Source organism: Festucalex cinctus, chromosome 16 (assembly GCF_051991245.1).
Source record: "Festucalex cinctus isolate MCC-2025b chromosome 16, RoL_Fcin_1.0, whole genome shotgun sequence".
Classification (NCBI taxonomy): Eukaryota; Metazoa; Chordata; class Actinopteri; order Syngnathiformes; family Syngnathidae; genus Festucalex; species Festucalex cinctus.
This window is the reverse complement of record NC_135426.1, coordinates 18,554,671-18,574,820: the sequence shown is the minus strand read 5'-3', so window position 1 is coordinate 18,574,820 and position 20,150 is coordinate 18,554,671. Positions and strand designations below refer to the sequence as shown.

The window sequence follows — 20,150 nt, the reverse complement described above, 5'->3', positions numbered from 1 at the left end:
CCGCTCACTTGTGTCATTTTTGCAGTGGTGGATGAACAGAACCGACACACTCAGGTCCACGGGATGTGGTCATCATCTTCCATCAAGAGGGAAAACAGCGAGGAACTCAAGGATGCGGAGATGCGCACATGTAAAGAAAAATCTGTTTCAATTCGTTATTGTCCACAAATGATCTTCTTCAGTTTTGTGATTGGCTGCAGTGGCCATTTAGGAGCTGCAGCAGCGACTGTTGCTTCATCGTATTTGTCGGCTTCAAAAGCACGTTTGTTTACATTGTAAGAAACTACTGTGAACAACTCGCCAAACCTGTTTTGATTTACAAAAAAGAGCACGCTTGGCTTGAGCTATTTAAATGATACTGAAAGTTTACTCAAAGATGCCATACATTACAACTATTTGAACATATGCCTCATTAGTCTAGGTAGAAAAAAACATAACTCTCTTTTGAAGTCTTACTTAACAAATGAATAAATAATGTAATAATTTTCTAAGCCCAACCTTTTTTTCTCCTGCGATCGACTTATTTTGTGGCTGGTATCGAACCCGTGCTATAACAACCTATCCGGTTTGTGAGCACAGAGTGCTACCTGTGAGCTAATATTGTGGCCCGTCCAGAGAGTTTAGGACTATTTGAACGCTCAGGAAGTGAGGTACGAAAAAACGTAATATACACAACAAAAATCTAAATGCAACACTTTTGTTTTTGCTCCCATTTTTTATTAGATAAACTAAAGATCTCAAACTTCTTCCACATACACAATATCACCATTTCTCTCAAATAGTGAGCACTTCTCCTTTGCCGAGATAATGCATCCCACCTCACAGGTGTGCCATATCAAGATGCCGATTAGACACCATGATTAGTGCACAGGTGTGCCTTAGACAATAATAGGCCACTCTGAAAGGTGTAGTTTTGCTTTATTGGGGCCAATCGTGGTGTCTAATCAACATCTTGATATGGCACACTTGTGGGGTGGTTTGGATTATCTCGGCAAAGGAGAAGTGCTCACTATCAGATATTTAGACTGGTGTGTGAACAATATTTGAGAGAAATGGTGATATTGTGTATGTTTTAAAAGTTTGACATCTTGAGTTCATCTCATAAAAAATGGGAGCAAAAACAAATGTTTCTATTTTGTGGAGCATATATAATCAATCAATCAAACTTTATTTATATAGCACCTTTCATACATTCAGAATGCAACTCAAAGTGCTGGAAATCTATAATACAATAAAAAGTAAAAACAAGTAAAAGACACCCAAAACCACAACATGGTGGGGCACAGAAGTACCCTGTAAGGAAAGGCACCAAGGAGGAGTTCATCCACAGTGAGATGGATGAAAACCAGCCATCCCTCTCACTGTGGAAGGCTCCCTTATAACAATAATAAGACAACATTCCCCTAAAAAGTTTGAAAATTATTATTATTTTATTTTATTTTCAAAATCCTGTTTACAGTATTTATACTGTAATGTACTTTGGGAGAATAGTTCTGGTGTTTATCTATGAGGACATGTCGCAAAGGCTACTACAGGAGTCTTGTTATTTGTTGACATGTAAGCGTCGCCAGCTACTAGCTAGCTATTAGCTAGCTAGCTAGCTAGCTTCATCCACAGATGCAGTGGATAAACACTGATATGAAAGACGGCTCACGAGCTCTTTAATAGTGGGCGAGGGGTGACTCATGCCATACCACAAAGTGCATCACGTGGTGTACAAGTGTACTAGAGTCTTTGTACATTTTCAGCAATCATGTGAAACATGTATAATGTATTTAGAAAAAGCTCTCTCAATTCACAACGTTGTTAATTTGACCGTTTTACATTTAAACATAAAAAGCCAGTGTTTATTTTTCTTACCCAAACATCCTCTTGTCCAGGCTACAGAAATGTAAGTCCGTCGTCGCCCATTGTCTTGGAGAAACCGGCGAGCCTCCACACAGTCAACTTCAACGAGGACTCCGTGTAAGCGTTCGTCCGCTCGCTCGTCATCCGCTTGGCGTCGCGCTCGATTGTCCTCACTGAGCACCTCCGCTTGCCTACAGACAATGCTGGGAGAAGTGTGTGATGAACAACTACTTTGGCATCGGTCTAGATGCCAAGATCTCGCTGGAGTTCAACAACAAGCGCGACGAGCATCCGAAAAAGTGCAGGTAGGCAAAAAAAGGATTAGTCAGCGCAATTGGAAGCTGAGGATGAACTGTTTTTGCGTGTTGATGTCCTGCAGCAGTCGTACGAAGAACATGATGTGGTACGGAGTTCTGGGGACGAAAGAACTGGTCCAGAAGACGTACAAAAACTTGGAGCAAAGGGTTCAGCTCGAGGTTTGGAGCATCCACGAACACGCACACACAATCACATACGTTCAAGAAAGCCAAAATTCTGCTTCTGTTTCATGAAACAAAAATGACCTCTCTTTAGTGCGACGGCGTCGCCGTCCCTCTGCCGATCCTCCAGGGCCTGGCGGTGCTCAACATTCCCAGCTACGCGGGTGGCATCAACTTCTGGGGTGGCACCAAGGAGGACAACGTGAGCACATCTTGACAGCGCATTGTTCAAAACGGAGGATCGCCTTCTAACTCTTTGGCTTGACGTTCTCATTCCAGAACTTCGGTGCTCCGTCTTTTGATGACAAGAAGCTGGAAGTCGTGGCCGTGTTTGGCAGCATGCAGATGGCCATGTCCAGAGTCATCAACTTGCAGCACCACCGCATTGCGCAGGTTACATGCCGAAATGAATTGAGAGCTGGGTTATTATAGTTTTGCTTTTTCATTATAGTTAGTTTTTATTTTGTTTTGAGTTATGTTTTTAGTTTTGGAAAAAATATCAGTGCCTCTTAATTTATACTCACTTTCACTTTTTTTTAAATTTGATTTGTATATTAACTGGTAAAATTTCATGATGTGCTTTAAACATTATTTTAAGCCGGTTAAACTCCAATTCATTAAATTTTAAAGCTTTTAGTTGTATGGATTGGTGTGGTCTCTGTATCCACAAACTCAAACGACACGAATTGCATGTTTCTGTAAAAAGATTAGTTTTCTAAATATTGACTTTAATAGCGAAATTCAACTTAAGTCGAAATTCAGGGTACATCGCTAGCATAGGAATCAAACTCTGGCGTAACTCGAGGACTCCCTGTATTTAAAAAATGATTAGTTTTAGTTTAGTTTCAATATTAGTTTCGTTTTTTAAATATATATATATATATATATATATATATATATATATATATATATATATATTATTTGGTAAAATGAAAAAAGTAACACATTGCTGAGTGAAATGAAAAAGCAGGCGAGCCGAGCCATTGAAGCCAAAAGTCAAGCACGCAAAATTGTTGCAGAGGAGTGATGTCATCTGATGGTGCTTTTCTATTGGCTGCTGCTAGATGACATCACTTCAGCCCCAAAGTTTAGTTAACTAAAAGAACATTGATTGAGAGGCGATGTTGTTCAACTTGTAGGTGAAGTTTTGCCTATAACCCTCCTTAACTCATTTGCTCCCACTAACGTGTAAATATGTTTTTTTTAATGTTTTAAGTGTCCCAAAGACGTATTTATACGTTTGTTTGTTTTTTAAATACTAGAGCATACAGAAGGCTTTGATGCAGCCTCTCAACTGCAAAGAACGGTTGCAGAAATGGTAGTTATTACACAAGCGGCCAGCAGGTGGCAGCGGAGCAAAAGAGATCAACCAAGGCCATGTAGAAAAAAAAAGCTGAATTACTAGGAATTTTAAATAGATTTGTGAAAACTGATGAAACTTAGCTCTCTTCTAATGTTAATTGCTGCAAAACGGAAACAGATAGAAACATACTTTTTTTTCTAATGAAAGAAGAGACTTTAATCTTTCTTTTGATAGGTTCCATGTTTATATAGCAATAGAACACAATATTCTGTGGGCCTTGCAAAATCAGTCAATATTCAGTAAAACAGCGAAAGGGATTGCTTCTGTGAAAATGGCTGGGAGTCAATGAGTTAATGTCTTGGCTGACGTCGTCTATCTCGTGCTCAGTGCCGCCAGGTGAAGATCACCATCCTGGGGGATGAGGGCGTCCCTGTGCAAGTGGACGGCGAGGCCTGGATCCAGCCGCCGGGCATCGTCAAGATCCTCCACAAGAATCGAGCGCAGATGCTGACCAGGGACAGGGTACGTCGATACGGGCCACATTTGTGCCGAACCACCTCCTCACGTCCTTTTGAAATCTCCTCACCGTCGATAGGCGTTCGAGAGCACGCTCAAGTCGTGGGAGGACAAATTAAAAATCGACAGCGACCGCGCCAACAGACCCCGCCTCAACTCGCAGCAGTCCATGGAGTACCTGACGGAGGAGGAGTGCGCCCAGGTGCAGCAACTGGGCATCGTGGCCGACACGCTCATCAACAAGTCGGTGACCTCTCTTCTCAAGTTCGCATGACATCCAGCGCAACTAATCTTCACCTCCCCCCTCCCGCTCTTCCTCATCGCCAGGATCCGCGAGACCGCCAAGACCCACAAGCTGGTGGAGCAGGAGCTGGCGCATGCTGTCAACGCCAGCGCCATGGTGCTGACTGAGGCCAAGCTGTCCAGCCCGGAGGTACAGTAGGGACGCCAGACGGAGGCCGGCCGGTGTGTCCAGACGGGTCGACAGATGGGCCCGTTGGACCCACGCAATGCACATTTGTACATGAGATGTGCGGGGACGCCGTTACGTTGTCAACTAGGGATGTCACGATAAGGGCAGTATCGTGATATTGCGATATTAAAACTGCCACAATATCGTCGTCATGTTCAAAATAGTTAAAAGGAACACATTTGTTAAAAAAAAAAAAGTCAGGTTGATTTCCATTTGTGCAGTTCTAGCACCTTCTAGTGGCTAGTTTATTAGTGCAATTTAATTTTATGAGGGATGTTTTTGCTTTCTATGTTTAAAATCTATGCTAATTGACAGATGAAGGGGAACCTAATTTGCTTGTGAAGCGATCAATGTGTGCTTGCATTAGCAAGTAAGTGCCTCAATATTGTTATTAGAGATTGTAGGTGGTTTATATGCATTGCTGTTATGTATGCAGTATCAATGCAGTATCGGCATTGGCCGATACTGCAAAACTGGGTATAGGAATCGGTATTGGGGGCCAAAAAATTGTATCGGAACAACACTATTAATTACCAAAGACTAAAAAAACAAAGGACATTTTTGCTGTAATTATAGTTAATTTTGTAGACATAAAATGTAGTTTCAGTTAGTTTTCATTTTAAAAAAATCATTTTCATTTTATTTTGTTAACGAAATAGTTTTTTGAATTTTAGTTTTTTTGTTCTTTTTAGTTAACTAAAATAATTTTGATTCGAATGTGTCCGGATGGAGCGGCTATTTGTAACTAGTGTTTATTTTATCCGCCATTTTTAAATGTAGTTTTAGTTCCGTTTCAATCACGCTTTGTTAGTTTTTCTCATAGTCAACCTCATCCTGATTTTATTTAGTCAACTTTTAGTCAAGTATAAATCGAGTATTTTAGTCTTAGAAAAGACACATTTTATTCATCTAGTTTTAGTCAACAAAAATTGTCAACGTTGTAGTCTAGTTTTAGTCAGGACAATCATTTTGCGTGGTTATCAAATGATAATTGGTTGTGTTTTTTTTTTTTCAGTTTCTGAGTCGCAGTACAGCCGTGGAAATCGTCAACAGCAGCAAAGTTCTGCAGGCAGAGACGACCATGCTTCTGGACGGGCAACATCTGGTAACCTTTTCTCACCACTCGCTGCTGCCACCTTTTTGCCATCTGGTCGATTGACACGCCGTCCGTCTGTCCTTACTCAGTTCGAGTCCCCTGAGGAGGCGGAGCTCCGCGTAACCCTGAACAGCCTGAGCGCCGAGCTCCACAAGCTAGTCGACATCCACTGGATCTGTCCACTGATGCACTGCGCTGAGGGGGTAAAGGTCGCGGCAGATTCCGGCGCGGCGTGGCGGCCGTCTTGACACGTGTGATTGGTGTGTGCGCACGCAGGAGTCGGTGCGTCCCAGCGGTAAAAGCAGCATGAAGCTGAAGATCATGCCCAAGGTGAAGCGGGAGAAGGAGAAGCTGCACAAGCAGAAGTCCAACAGCTCGCTCTCAGGTTGGAACAGCTGACACAAGCCACACAAAAAACATCTGGCCGACAAACACTGAAGCCGGGCTGTTGTTTTTGAGCACGCTGCTTTGTTTCCCCCTAGTGGGCCGGTGAGGTCAAATCCGCAGATGCGTCCACTGGCTTTCATACAGTCTTCTGTTCCGCATGCCATATTGGACAGGCTTTTTATTAGTCGGTTCCTTTTGGCTCACAAAATGACCTTTGTGCCTGGAACATGAGCACTTATTAACATAATTATTATATGTCAGTGTGCCATTTATGGGTTGCTTTCGACACAAAGTGGCATTCAAAGCGAATTAAAAAAAAAAAAAATCTCCCTGCCAATCACACTGTAGTATTATTGTTTGTTAAGGCAGAACCAAAAATGACAAAATAATAAATAAATACAACTGAAAAGGGAAAACGGATATTAAAAAAACGTAAAAAATGAAATGCAAAAATGTATATATATAAATGGAAATAAAAAATATATATATATATACTTATATATCAATCAATTAAAAAAAAAACTCTGCTCTCATACTTTTATTTCATGCCGAAAAGATGCTGTCAACATGAAATGTTTCATGAAATGTTATTCAAATGAGGGGACAGTCCATAGACTTTACTATACTAATTACTTGATTTTAAAATTAACTACCAGTTACTTTGTTAGTGACTTTCAGCAAAGGCCCACAATTCCGCTTAACATAAAATTGACAACTGGCTTTGCCAATACTTTATTGGAAGTGCCTTTTTAACAGTAATGCTAAAGGATTTTTTATTTTTATTTTTTTTTAATAAAGACAGACGAATCGATTTTTAAACGTCCATTTTGGATGGAAAAATATTCAACAAAACGTCTTACTTAGGGTAAGGGTTCACATCTTAATCATGGAAAAATGTTAGTTTAATGGAACATTAATCCTTAATATTTTATTTCAATGCTGTTCAAACATGAAAACAAATTACAAACCGTTTGGTAAATACAGTGGCTCACAGTTATGACTGAAGTTTCAGATAAATAATACATTTTATAATGCATTTTCATACAACTCTTACAGTGTACATGTACAAGTTTGTTAATTAGTATTTTTAAATTTGAGTAAAAAAAAAAATACAAAATTGCAACAATCGACTTAAAATAAATTCGTATTGGGATTAATCGGTATCGAATTGAATCGTGACCTATAAATCGTGATACGAATCAAATCGTCAGGCATTGCAATTCACACCCCTAATATATAGATATAGATATGAATAAAATCTTTCTAGATTTCACTAAACATAAATGGCCTGATTGATGTTAACTCATTTGCGCCCAAAAACGTATAAATATGTTCTAGTTAAAATATTACCAGTGCGCCAAAGACGTATTTATACATTTTTTTTATGTTCTTTTATGCTAGAGCATACAGAACGCTTTGATGCAGCCTCTGAACTGAAGAGTGGCTGAAATAATGGTATACAAAAACAGCAAGCAGGTGGCAGAAGAGTATAAGAGATCAACCAGGGCCGTGTTGCAACAAGCTCTTTTCCCCACTGTTTCAAACAGATTTGTTATAATGATGAAACTTAGATATATTGTAATGCTAATTGCTGCAAAACAGAAACAGATGGAAATATTTTCTCCTGATGAATTTGTCATTGTACATTTTTTGAATTTGCTGACTGTTTAGTCAATATTCAAAATGGCTTCTATTATGCTTTGACTGGCATCACTGATGAAACATGGGCCTTAAATTGAGAGCAATCATTGTTTTGTGGAAAGACGTTTCTGGCACATATGTGAGCTTATGTTCCTACAGTACATATACACAACCAGCGGGATACTTTGTGGTCATGCATGGGGCGTGCAATGTGGCGTTCTAATTATTTCTAGTCACTCTGCCTTAGGAACATTGGACGTCAAGTGCGCGACCCCTGAAGCCGAATCTTCGGGAAACTGACCATCTTTTCCGGCCTGTCACCTTGACCACCGCGGGTTGGCGGGATTGCCGTCCACCTGCTCGCCGACCTGACCGAAAGCTGTCGCTCAAGGACGACTTCTCCGTCTTGCGTTTTTCCTGCTGTACATTTGTTTTTGGAAGGGTCTCCTAGCCTGTGCTATCGAAAGAGACTGCAACGAATGTGTCATTTTGTCCGAAACAGTGTTTACACGTCGCTTGCATGCTGAGTGCAGCCATCTTTTCCGGACCCGCTGAGCTTCCTCGGATTGAAGTGAGACTTTTGGGGACGTTTTGTTGCAACCGAAGCCGATTTGCAGGAAAATTTGGGAGTAAAGAGGAAAAAAAACAAAAACATACTGAATGTATTTTATGTGTTGAGCTGTGAATAACTACTGATGATAATCATAATAGTCATAATGTGCACATCTGACGTTTTCTTCTCAAGTGGTACTTAAGATTGTTTTGCTTGTCGTGGCCTCAGCAGGTACTCAAGAAGTCACGGGGTGACTAACAATCTGTTTGATTGTAGATGTGCCGCACCAATGTGAGCCTTTGCTTTGCCAGTGGTTTCCAAATCTTGTGGCTTTGCTGCCTTCCGGTGCAGAAAACATGAAGTCAAATAAGCCAAAAAGAAAATTGAGTAAGCGTGTTTAAGTTAAATAGATGCTTGTTGTGAGAGGCGAACAAAATCACACAGCGCGGTATTAATTTATCAGGAACATGCTAGTTTAGCGTTGGCGATCGCCCTGCTGTGGTAGGATGCTGCTACTGCATCCCTAATGTGCTGCCGCCTTTTTTGCCTTTCGAGGCTTTTGTGGTGTTGTGTCATGTAGACACTCCGGCCATTGTAGGGGCGCGCGTGCATGCGTGCAATGTGGCGTTCATTTCAAGTTTACTGTGTCTTGCCTTGCACTTTACAGACTACTTCATGGGACAAATATGGGTCTGCATGTGTTTACGTGTGTGTGTAAAATTAGGTGAAGAATAACTATTAAACGTGTTAGTAAACACACGTGAACGCATGGCCGTTGATGACGTGATCCGTGTCGTTCCTCCTGCTCCGCACTGGCGAGCCGGTCCAACATGTAACCATGTCAACCATTTGAAGTTTGAAGCCAAAGCTTAAGTGGACTCATCAATCACTGATTTAATGATGAAGACATTGTGTACAACTTTTTAAAATTGTATTATCAAATTGTTTTGAACATATGAATGCAACGTGTGTATTGGTCTTAAAACGAGAGCTTATGCATATTTAATTTTATAAATGAGTGTTTAATGTCATTTAATGGGGGTTAGAATGCCTGGCGTGTGCGCGCGGTGCCAGTTCTGTCGTGTGCTGTACTGTACGGCGTGTAACAAAAAGCTTTGGAAATTAAAAAAATGGCGTGTGACAAAAAACGATGCGTCTCCTGCTGCTTGCAACGTGTCTGACTGACTGAAAAAGAAATGTTTCGCGAAAAGATGATTGCCGCACCTGATCTTCTCCATGTTGGCTTCTGGCTTTGCCGCTTTCCCGGAGACAACACTGCCCCCTGCTGTATTATTGTATGAACGTCTGCGTCAAATGCATTTTTGTACGTAATATGTGGCAACGTAAGATGGCCGCCAAGGCGCTTCCGGTGGCTTCACTTCTCGCGACGGCGAGGCAGTGGCATAGAGGTCCTGACGTTGACGTCACGCGTCCCAAAATGGCTGTTAGCCCATGACAGAAAACGCCCATTGCCATTTGAGTAAACGGCAAACGCCACACTTTGACAATGAGCATGTACTGCACGTCAACTCAAACGAAAAAGCTGCTCGGCACCCAAACAGCTACTTAAATACCTTCTATGTTGAAGATAAACTTGAAAGGGAAAACCCCCCAAAATATATGTTTCTACTGTCAATAGTGTTCTCAAGAAAAATCATTTAATTAAGGGTGGTTGAGATGTTTTTTTGTAATTATAAGGCATTTTAAAATAGCAATAGGCTATCTGGAAAATCGTGGCCTTCAATTTTTCTACAGTATGTCTATTACTAATAGCCTCCAGACATGTAATGTCAGGAGTTCACCTCAAGTCAAACTTGATATGGGGTACTTAAACTTCTCCTGAAATTTGTGTTGTTGAAATTGAATATCAAATTTGAAGAGTGGTTGCCAAGGCTAATATGTCCTTTTTTTTAATTATTATTATTATTATTTTTAAAGCAAGGCTTTTAAAACGACGGCAGCCTTGCTTTTCGCCAGCAGATGTGACTTTCACTTGAAGCGTCAAAATTAACGATCTGCCAAAGTGGTGCACCAAAAGCTTTATTTACCCATCAGTAATTATAACATGGATGGCTAAAAGGGATATTATTCAAGCTTCTAGTTCCTAGTTAAAAAAAAAGAAAAAAAAAAAAAGTAGTCGTAGTACTAGCAAGCCCCCCAACCTCTTTTTTTTTTATTTCATCATTTATGTCAGTTTTTTTTTTCTTTTCCTTTAAAAAAAAAAGACCATTTATAGTAGCAGGCATTCTTTTTAAATGACCATGTAAAGCATTTACAAAAAAATAATAAATTTAAACTAGAGCTTCACGTCGGGGTACTGGCATGTTGGAGTACTGTGAAATAGGAAACTGTCAATTGTAAATGTTTTTGCCATGCTTTGTGTTTGCAGCGTTTCATGGAAAGGCCAAAAAGGATGCACAATTAACAAAATAAAATCAAAATGGCTTGGCACATGGCTATATAGAATACTTTTTTGTTAGTCTTGATAGTCTGATAGGTATCCCAATTTTTACAAATCTAGCTGAATCATACAATCGCAAAAGCTTCATAAAAATGTCTGGAGGGCGCTATTGAGTCATTTATTGCAAATTTCACAAGAAATCTCTAAAATATTCATGTTCATGACAAGTCTGATGTGTGTGCAAAGTTTCATGAGTTTTCGCACGTTTTTTTTTTTTTTAAATGCCTTACTATACATGGTCATTTTGAAGGGAAAAAAACGCCTTACTATACATGGTCGTTTTGAAGGGGAAAAAAATGCCTTATTATGCATCGTCGTTTTGAAGGGGAAAAAAATGCCTTATTATGCATCGTCGTTTTGAAGGAGAAAAAATAACGCCTTACTTTTCATGGTCGTTTTGAAGGGAAAAAATGGTTTACTATACATCGTCGTTTTGAAGGGGAAAAAAATGCCTTATTATGCATCGTCGTTTTGAAGGGGAAAAAAATGCCTTATTATGCATCGTCGTTTTGAAGGAGAAAAAATAACGCCTTACTTTTCATGGTCGTTTTGAAGGGAAAAAATGGTTTACTATACATCGTCGTTTTGAAGGGGAAAAAAAACGCCTTACGATACATGGTCGTTTTGAAGGGAAAAATGCCTTACTATACATGGTCGTTTTGAAGGGAAAAAAAATGCCTTATTATACATGGTCGTTTTGAAAGAAAAAAAAAAACGCCTTACTATACATGATCGTTTTGAGGGGAAAAAACGCCTTACTATACATGGTTGTTTTGAAGGGAAAAAAACCCGCCTTACTATACATGGTCGTTTTGAAGAGAAAAAAACGCCTTACTATACATGGTTGTTTTGAAGGGAAAAAAACCCGCCTTACTATACATGATCGTTTTGAAAGAAAGAAAGAACGTCTTACTATGCATGGTCATTTTGAAGGGAAAAAAACGCCTTACTATACATGGTCTTTTTTTTTTTTTTTTTTTTTTTTTTTTTTTATAAAGGCCTTACTATACAGGGTCGTTTTTTCATCTGAAAAAAAAAAGCCTTACTATACGTGGTCGTTTTTTTGTCGGAAAAAAAAAGCCTTACTATACGTGGTCGTTTTTTTGTCGGAAAAAAAAAAAGCCTTACTATACATGGTCGTTTTTTTGTCGGAAAAAAACGCCTTACTATACATGATCGTTTTGAGGGGAAAAAACGCCTTACTATACATGGTCGTTTTGAAGGGGAAAAAAATGCCTTACTATACATGGTCGTTTTGAAGGGGAAAAAACGCCTTACTATATACATGGTTGTTTTGAAGGGAAAAAAACCCGCCTTACTATACATGGTCGTTTTGAAGAGAAAAAAATGCCTTACTATACATGGTCGTTTTGAAGGGAAAAAAATGCCTTACTATACATGGTTGTTTTGAAGGGAAAAAACCCGCCTTACTATACATGGTCGTTTTGAAGAGAAAAAAAATGCCTTTCGATACATTGTCGTTTTGAAGGGAAAAAAACCCGCCTTATTATACATGGTCATTTTGAAGGGAAAAAAACGCCTTACTATACATGATCGTTTTGAGGGGAAAAAACGCCTTACTATACATGGTCGTTTTGAAGGGAAAAAACCCGCCTTACTATACATGGTCGTTTTGAAAGGAAAAAAAACACCTTACTATGCATGGTCGTTTTTTGTTTTTTTGTTTGTTTTTTTAAAGGCCTTAGTATACATGGTCGTTTTGAAGGGGGAAAAAAAAACCTTACTATACATGGTCGTTTTGAAGAGAAAAAAACGCCTTGCTATACATGGTCGTTTTGAAGGGGAAAAAAAACCCGCCTTACTATCCATGGTCATTTTGAAGGGAAAAAAACGCCTTACTATACATGGTCATTTTGAAGGAAAAAAATACGCCTTACTATACATGGTCATTTTGAAGGGAAAAAAACGCCTTACTATGCATGGTCGTTTTTTTTGTTTTTTGTTTTTTTTTTAAAGGCCTTAGTATACATGGTCGTTTTGAAGGGGAAAAAAACGCCTTACTATACATGGTCGTTTTGAAGAGAAAAAAACGCCTTACGATACATGGTCATTTTGAAGGGAAAAAAACGCCTTACTATACATGGTCTTTTTTTTTTTTTTTTTTTTTTTTTTTTTAAAGGCCTTACTATACAGGGTCGTTTTTTCATCAGAAAAAAAAAGCCTTACTATACATGGTCGTTTTTTGTCGGAAAAAAAAAGCCTTACTATACATGGTCGTTTTTTTGTCGGAAAAAAAAAGCGCCTTACTATACGTGGTCGTTTTTTTGTCGGAAAAAAAAAGCCTTACTATACATGGTCGGTTTTTTGTCGGAAAAAAAAGCCTTACTATACATGGTCGTTTTTTGTCGGAAAAAAAAAGCCTTACTATACATGGTCGTTTTTTTGTCGGAAAAAAAAAGCGCCTTACTATACGTGGTCGTTTTTTTGTCGGAAAAAAAAAAGCCTTACTATACATGGTCGTTTTTTTGTCGGAAAAAAAAGCCTTACTATACATGGTCGTTTTTTTGTCGGAAAAAAAAGCCTTACTATACATGGTCGTTTTTTTGTCGGAAAAAAAAGCCTTACTATACATGGTCGTTTTTTTGTCGGAAAAAAAAAGCCTTACTATGCATGGTCGTTTTTTTGTCGGAAAAAAAAGCCTTACTATACATGGTCGTTTTTTTGTCGGAAAAAAAAGCCTTACTATACATGGTCGTTTTTTTGTCGGAAAAAAAAAAGCCTTACTATGCATGGTCGTTTTTTTGTTGGAAAAAAAAGCCTTACTATACACATGGTCGTTTTTTTGTCAGAAAAAAAAGCCTTACTATACATGGTCGTTATTTTGTCGAAAAAAAAGAAGCCTTACTATACATGGTCGTTTTTTCGTCTGAAAAAAAGCCTTACTATACATGGTCGTTTTTTTGTCGGAAAAAAAAAGCATTACTATACGTGGTCTTTTTTTGTCGAAAAAAAAAAAGCCTTACTATACATGGTCGTTTTTTTGTCGGAAAAAAAAAAGCCTTACTATACATGGTCATTTTTTTGTCGGAAAAAAAAGCCTTACTATACATGGTTGTTTTTTTGTCGGAAAAAAAAGCCTTACTATACATGGTCGTTTTTTCGTCGAAAAAAAAAGCCTTACTATACATGGTCGTTTTTTTGTCTGAAAAAAAGCCTTACTCTACATGGTTGTTTTTTTGTCGGGAAAAAAAAAAGCCTTACTATACATGGTCGTTTTTTTGTCAGAAAAAAAAGCCTTACTATACATGGTCGTTTTTTCGTCTGAAAAAAAAGCCTTACTACATGGTCGTTTTTTTGTCGGAAAAAAAAAAGCCTTACTATACATGGTCGTTTTCTTGTCGGGAAAAAAAAAGCCTTACTATACATGGTCGTTTTTTCATCTGAAAAAAAAAGCCTTACTATACATGGTCGTTTTTTTGTCGGGAAAAAAAAAGCCTTACTATACATGGTCGTTTTTTGTCGGAAAAAAAAAGCCTTACGACCATGGTCGTTTTTTTGTCGAAAAAAAAAAGCCTTACTATACGTGGTCGTTTTTTTGTCGGAAAAAAAAAGCCTTACTATACGTGGTCGTTTTTTTGTCGGAAAAAAAAAAAGCCTTACTATACATGGTCGTTTTTTTGTCGGAAAAAAACGCCTTACTATACATGATCGTTTTGAGGGGAAAAAACGCCTTACTATACATGGTCGTTTTGAAGGGGAAAAAAATGCCTTACTATACATGGTCGTTTTGAAGAGAAAAAAAATGCCTTTCGATACATTGTCGTTTTGAAGGAAAAAAAACCCGCCTTATTATACATGGTCATTTTGAAGGGGAAAAAAACGCCTTACTATACATGATCGTTTTGAGGGGAAAAAACGCCTTACTATACATGGTCGTTTTGAAGGGAAAAAAACCCGCCTTACTATACATGGTCGTTTTGAAGGGAAAAAAACGCCTTACTATATATGGTCGTTTTGAAGGGAAAAAAAACACCTTACTATGCATGGTCGTTTTTTGTTTTTTTGTTTGTTTTTTTAAAGGCCTTAGTATACATGGTCGTTTTGAAGGGGAAAAAACGCCTTACTATACATGGTCGTTTTGAAGAGAAAAAAACGCCTTGCTATACATGGTCGTTTTGAAGGGAAAAAAAATGCCTTTCTATACATTGTCGTTTTGAAGGAAAAAAAAACCCCGCCTTACTATCCATGGTCATTTTGAAGGGAAAAAAACGCCTTACTATACATGGTCATTTTGAAGGAAAAAAATACGCCTTACTATACATGGTCATTTTGAAGGGAAAAAAACGCCTTGCTATACATGGTCGTTTTGAAGGGAAAAAAAATGCCTTTCTATACATTGTCGTTTTGAAGGAAAAAAAAACCCCGCCTTACTATCCATGGTCATTTTGAAGGGAAAAAAACGCCTTACTATACATGGTCATTTTGAAGGAAAAAAATACGCCTTACTATACATGGTCATTTTGAAGGGAAAAAAACGCCTTACTATGCATGGTCGTTTTTTTTTTTTGTTTTTTGTTTTTTTTAAAGGCCTTAGTATACATGGTCGTTTTGAAGGGGAAAAAAACGCCTTACTATACATGGTCGTTTTGAAGAGAAAAAAACGCCTTACGATACATGGTCATTTTGAAGGGAAAAAAACGCCTTACTATACATGGTCTTTTTTTTTTTTCTTTTTTTTTTCTTTTTAAAGGCCTTACTATACAGGGTCGTTTTTTCATCAGGAAAAAAAAGCCTTACTATACATGGTCGTTTTTTTGTCGGGAAAAAAAAAGCCTTACTATACATGGTCGTTTTTTGTCGGAAAAAAAAAGCCTTACTATACATGGTCGTTTTTTTGTCGGAAAAAAAAAGCGCCTTACTATACGTGGTCGTTTTTTTGTCGGAAAAAAAAAGCCTTACTATACATGGTCGTTTTTTTGTCGGAAAAAAAAGCCTTACTATACATGGTCGTTTTTTGTCGGAAAAAAAAAGCCTTACTATACATGGTCGTTTTTTTGTCGGAAAAAAAAAGCGCCTTACTATACGTGGTCGTTTTTTTGTCGGAAAAAAAAAAGCCTTACTATACATGGTCGTTTTTTTGTCGGAAAAAAAAGCCTTACTATACATGGTCGTTTTTTTGTCGGAAAAAAAAGCCTTACTATACATGGTCGTTTTTTTGTCGGAAAAAAAAGCCTTACTATACATGGTCGTTTTTTTGTCGGAAAAAAAAAGCCTTACTATGCATGGTCGTTTTTTTGTCCGAAAAAAAAGCCTTACTATACATGGTCGTTTTTTTGTCCGAAAAAAAAGCCTTACTATACATGGTCGTTTTTTTGTCGGAAAAAAAAGCCTTACTATACATGGTCGTTTTTTTGTCGGAAAAAAAAAAGCCTTACTATGCATGGTCGTTTTTTTGTCGGAAAAAAAAGCCTTACTATACACATGGTCGTTTTTTTGTCAGAAAAAAAAGCCTTACTATACATGGTCGTTATTTTGTCGAAAAAAAAGAAGCCTTACTATACATGGTCGTTTTTTCGTCTGAAAAAAAAGCCTTACTATACATGGTCGTTTTTTTGTCGGAAAAAAAAAGCATTACTATACGTGGTCTTTTTTTTGTCGAAAAAAAAAAGCCTTACTATACATGGTCGTTTTTTTGTCGGAAAAAAAAAAGCCTTACTATACATGGTCGTTTTTTTGTCGGAAAAAAAAGCCTTACTATACATGGTTGTTTTTTTGTCGGAAAAAAAAGCCTTACTATACATGGTTGTTTTTTCGTCGGAAAAAAAAGCCTTACTATACATGGTCGTTTTTTTGTCTGAAAAAAAGCCTTACTCTACATGGTTGTTTTTTTGTCGGGAAAAAAAAAAAGCCTTACTATACATGGTCGTTTTTTTGTCAGAAAAAAAAGCCTTACTATACATGGTCGTTTTTTCGTCTGAAAAAAAAGCCTTACTACATGGTCGTTTTTTTGTCGGAAAAAAAAAAGCCTTACTATACATGGTCGTTTTTTTGTCTGAAAAATAGCCTTACTATACATGGTCGTTTTTTTGTCGGGAAAAAAAAAAGCCTTACTATACATGGTCGTTTTCTTGTCGGAAAAAAAAGCCTTACTATACATGGTCGTTTTTTTGTCGGAAAAAAAAGCCTTACTATACATGGTTGTTTTTTTGTCGGAGAAAAAAGCCTTACTATACATGGTCGTTTTTTCGTCGAAAAAAAAAGCCTTACTATACATGGTTGTTTTTTTGTCTGAAAAAAAGCCTTACTATACATGGTTGTTTTTTTGTCGGGAAAAAAAAAAGCCTTACTATACATGGTCGTTTTTTTGTCAGAAAAAAAAGCCTTACTATACATGGTCGTTTTTTTGTCGGAAAAAAAAGCCTTACTATACATGGTCGTTTTTTTGTCTGAAAAAAAGCCTTACTATACATGGTCGTTATTTTGTCGAAAAAAAAAAGCCTTACTATACATGGTCGTTTTTTTGTCGGAAAAAAAAGCCTTACTATACATGGTCGTTTTTTTGGGGAGAAAAAAAAACCTTACTATACATGGTCGTTTTTTGGAGGGGAAAAAAATGCCTTACTATACATGGTCGTTTTTTTGTCGGAAAAAAAAGCCTTACTATATATACATGGTCGTTTTTTTGTCGGAAAAAAAGCCTTACTATACATGGTCGTTTTTTGGTCTGAAAAAAAGCCTTACTATAAATGGTCGTTTTTTTGTCGGAAAAAAAAGCCTTACTATACATGGTCGTTTTTTGTCGGAAATAAAAGCCTTACTATACATGGTCGTTTTTTCGTCTGGAAAAAAAAACCCTACTATACATGGTCGTTATTTTGTCGAAAAAAAAAAGCCTTACTATACATGGTCGTTTTTTCGTCTGAAAAAAAAGCCTTACTATACATGGTCGTTTTTTTGTCGGAAAAAAAAAGCATTACTATACGTGGTTGTTTTTTTGTCGGAAAAAAAAAAGCCTTACTATACATTGTCGTTTTTTTGTCGGAAAAAAAAAGCCTTACTATACATGGTCGTTTTTTTGTCTGAAAAAAAGCCTTACTATACATGGTCGTTTTTTTGTCGGGAAAAAAAAAAGCCTTACTATACATGGTCGTTTTTTTGTCTGAAAAATAGCCTTACTATACATGGTCGTTTTTTTGTCGGGAAAAAAAAAAGCCTTACTATACATGGTCGTTTTCTTGTCGGAAAAAAAAGCCTTACTATACATGGTCGTTTTTTTGTCGGAAAAAAAAGCCTTACTATACATGGTTGTTTTTTTGTCGGAGAAAAAAGCCTTACTATACATGGTCGTTTTTTCGTCGAAAAAAAAAGCCTTACTATACATGGTTGTTTTTTTGTCTGAAAAAAAGCCTTACTATACATGGTTGTTTTTTTGTCGGGAAAAAAAAAAGCCTTACTATACATGGTCGTTTTTTTGTCAGAAAAAAAAGCCTTACTATACATGGTCGTTTTTTTGTCGGAAAAAAAAGCCTTACTATACATGGTCGTTTTTTTGTCTGAAAAAAAGCCTTACTATACATGGTCGTTATTTTGTCGAAAAAAAAAAGCCTTACTATACATGGTCGTTTTTTTGTCGGAAAAAAAAGCCTTACTATACATGGTCGTTTTTTTGGGGAGAAAAAAAAACCTTACTATACATGGTCGTTTTTTGGAGGGGAAAAAAATGCCTTACTATACATGGTCGTTTTTTTGTCGGAAAAAAAAGCCTTACTATATATACATGGTCGTTTTTTTGTCGGAAAAAAAGCCTTACTATACATGGTCGTTTTTTGGTCTGAAAAAAAGCCTTACTATAAATGGTCGTTTTTTTGTCGGAAAAAAAAGCCTTACTATACATGGTCGTTTTTTGTCGGAAATAAAAGCCTTACTATACATGGTCGTTTTTTCGTCTGGAAAAAAAAACCCTACTATACATGGTCGTTATTTTGTCGAAAAAAAAAAGCCTTACTATACATGGTCGTTTTTTCGTCTGAAAAAAAAGCCTTACTATACATGGTCGTTTTTTTGTCGGAAAAAAAAAGCATTACTATACGTGGTCGTTTTTTTGTCGGAAAAAAAAAAGCCTTACTATACATTGTCGTTTTTTTGTCGGAAAAAAAAAGCCTTACTATACATGGTCGTTTTTTTGTCGGAAAAAAAGCCTTACTATACATGGTCGTTTTTTTGTCTGAAAAAAAGCCTTACTATACATGGTCGTTTTTTTGTCGGGAAAAAAAAAAGCCTTACTATACATGGTCGTTTTTTTGTCGGAAAAAAAAGCCTTACTATACATGGTTGTTTTTTTGTCGGAGAAAAAAGCCTTACTATACATGGTCGTTTTTTCGGCGAAAAAAAAAGCCTTACTATACGTGGTTTTTTTTTTGTCTGAAAAAAAGCCTTACTATACATGGTCGTTTTTTTGTCGGAAAAAAAAAGCCTTACTATACATGGTCGTTTTTTTGTCGGAAAAAAAAAAGCCTTACTATGCATGGTCGTTTTTTTGTCAGAAAAAAAAGCCTTACTATACATGGTCGTTATTTTGTCAGAAAAAAAAGCCTTACTATACATGGTCGTTTTTTTGGCGGAAAAAAAAAGCCTTACTATACATGGTCGTTTTTTTGTCAGAAAAAAAAGCCTTCTATACATGGTCGTTTTTTTGTCAGAAAAAAAAGCCTTACTATACATGGTCGTTTTTTTGTCGAAAAAAAAAGCCTTACTATACATGGTCGTTTTTTTTTGTCAGAAAAAAAAAAGCCTTACTATACACATGGTCGGTTTTTTGTCAGAAAAAAAAGCCTTACTATACATGGTCGTTTTTTTGTCGGAGAAAAAAGCCTTACTATACATGGTCGTTTTTTCGTCGAAAAAAAAAGCCTTACTATACATGGTTGTTTTTTTGTCTGAAAAAAAGCCTTACTATACATGGTCGTTTTTTTGTCGGAAAAAAAAGCCTTACTATACATGGTCGTTTTTTTGTCGGAAAAAAAAAAGCCTTACTATGCATGGTCGTTTTTTTGTCGGAAAAAAAAGCCTTACTATACATGGTCGTTATTTTGTCAGAAAAAAAAGCCTTACTATACATGGTCGTTTTTTTGGCGGAAAAAAAAAGCCTTACTATACATGGTCGTTTTTTTGTCGGGAAAAAAAAAAGCCTTACTATACATGGTCGTTTTTTTGTCGGAAAAAAAAACCTTACTATACATGGTCGTTTTTTTGTCGGAAAAAAAAGCCTTACTATACATGGTCGTTTTTTTGTCGGAAAAAAAAGCCTTACTATACATGGTCGTTTTTTTGTCGAAAAAAAAAAAGCCTTACTATACATGGTCGTTTTTTTGTCGGAAAAAAAAAACCCTTACTATGCATGGTCGTTTTTTTGTCGGAAAAAAAAGCCTTACTA

The 20,150-nt window shown here is 37.2% G+C and overlaps 1 protein-coding gene across 8 annotated transcripts in view; it reads left to right on the top strand.

Moving 5' to 3' along the window:
• The window catches only part of LOC144003169 (diacylglycerol kinase delta), a 43,177-nt gene extending 33,733 nt beyond the window's left edge, over positions 1 to 9,444 (top strand). For all 8 annotated transcript variants that reach the window (XM_077499101.1, XM_077499103.1, XM_077499106.1 and 5 more), the window contains 13 exons: positions 26 to 130; positions 1,881 to 1,965; positions 2,046 to 2,153; positions 2,228 to 2,324; positions 2,422 to 2,529; positions 2,607 to 2,720; positions 4,018 to 4,152; positions 4,226 to 4,389; positions 4,474 to 4,579; positions 5,634 to 5,723; positions 5,804 to 5,917; positions 5,991 to 6,099; positions 7,990 to 9,444. In XM_077499101.1, the coding sequence (XP_077355227.1) occupies positions 26 to 130; positions 1,881 to 1,965; positions 2,046 to 2,153; positions 2,228 to 2,324; positions 2,422 to 2,529; positions 2,607 to 2,720; positions 4,018 to 4,152; positions 4,226 to 4,389; positions 4,474 to 4,579; positions 5,634 to 5,723; positions 5,804 to 5,917; positions 5,991 to 6,099; positions 7,990 to 8,042 (1,388 nt within the window). In that variant the 3' untranslated portion in view covers positions 8,043 to 9,444. The remainder of the gene's footprint in view (positions 1 to 25; positions 131 to 1,880; positions 1,966 to 2,045; positions 2,154 to 2,227; positions 2,325 to 2,421; positions 2,530 to 2,606; positions 2,721 to 4,017; positions 4,153 to 4,225; positions 4,390 to 4,473; positions 4,580 to 5,633; positions 5,724 to 5,803; positions 5,918 to 5,990; positions 6,100 to 7,989) is intronic.
• Positions 9,445 to 20,150: the final 10,706 nt, after the last annotated feature.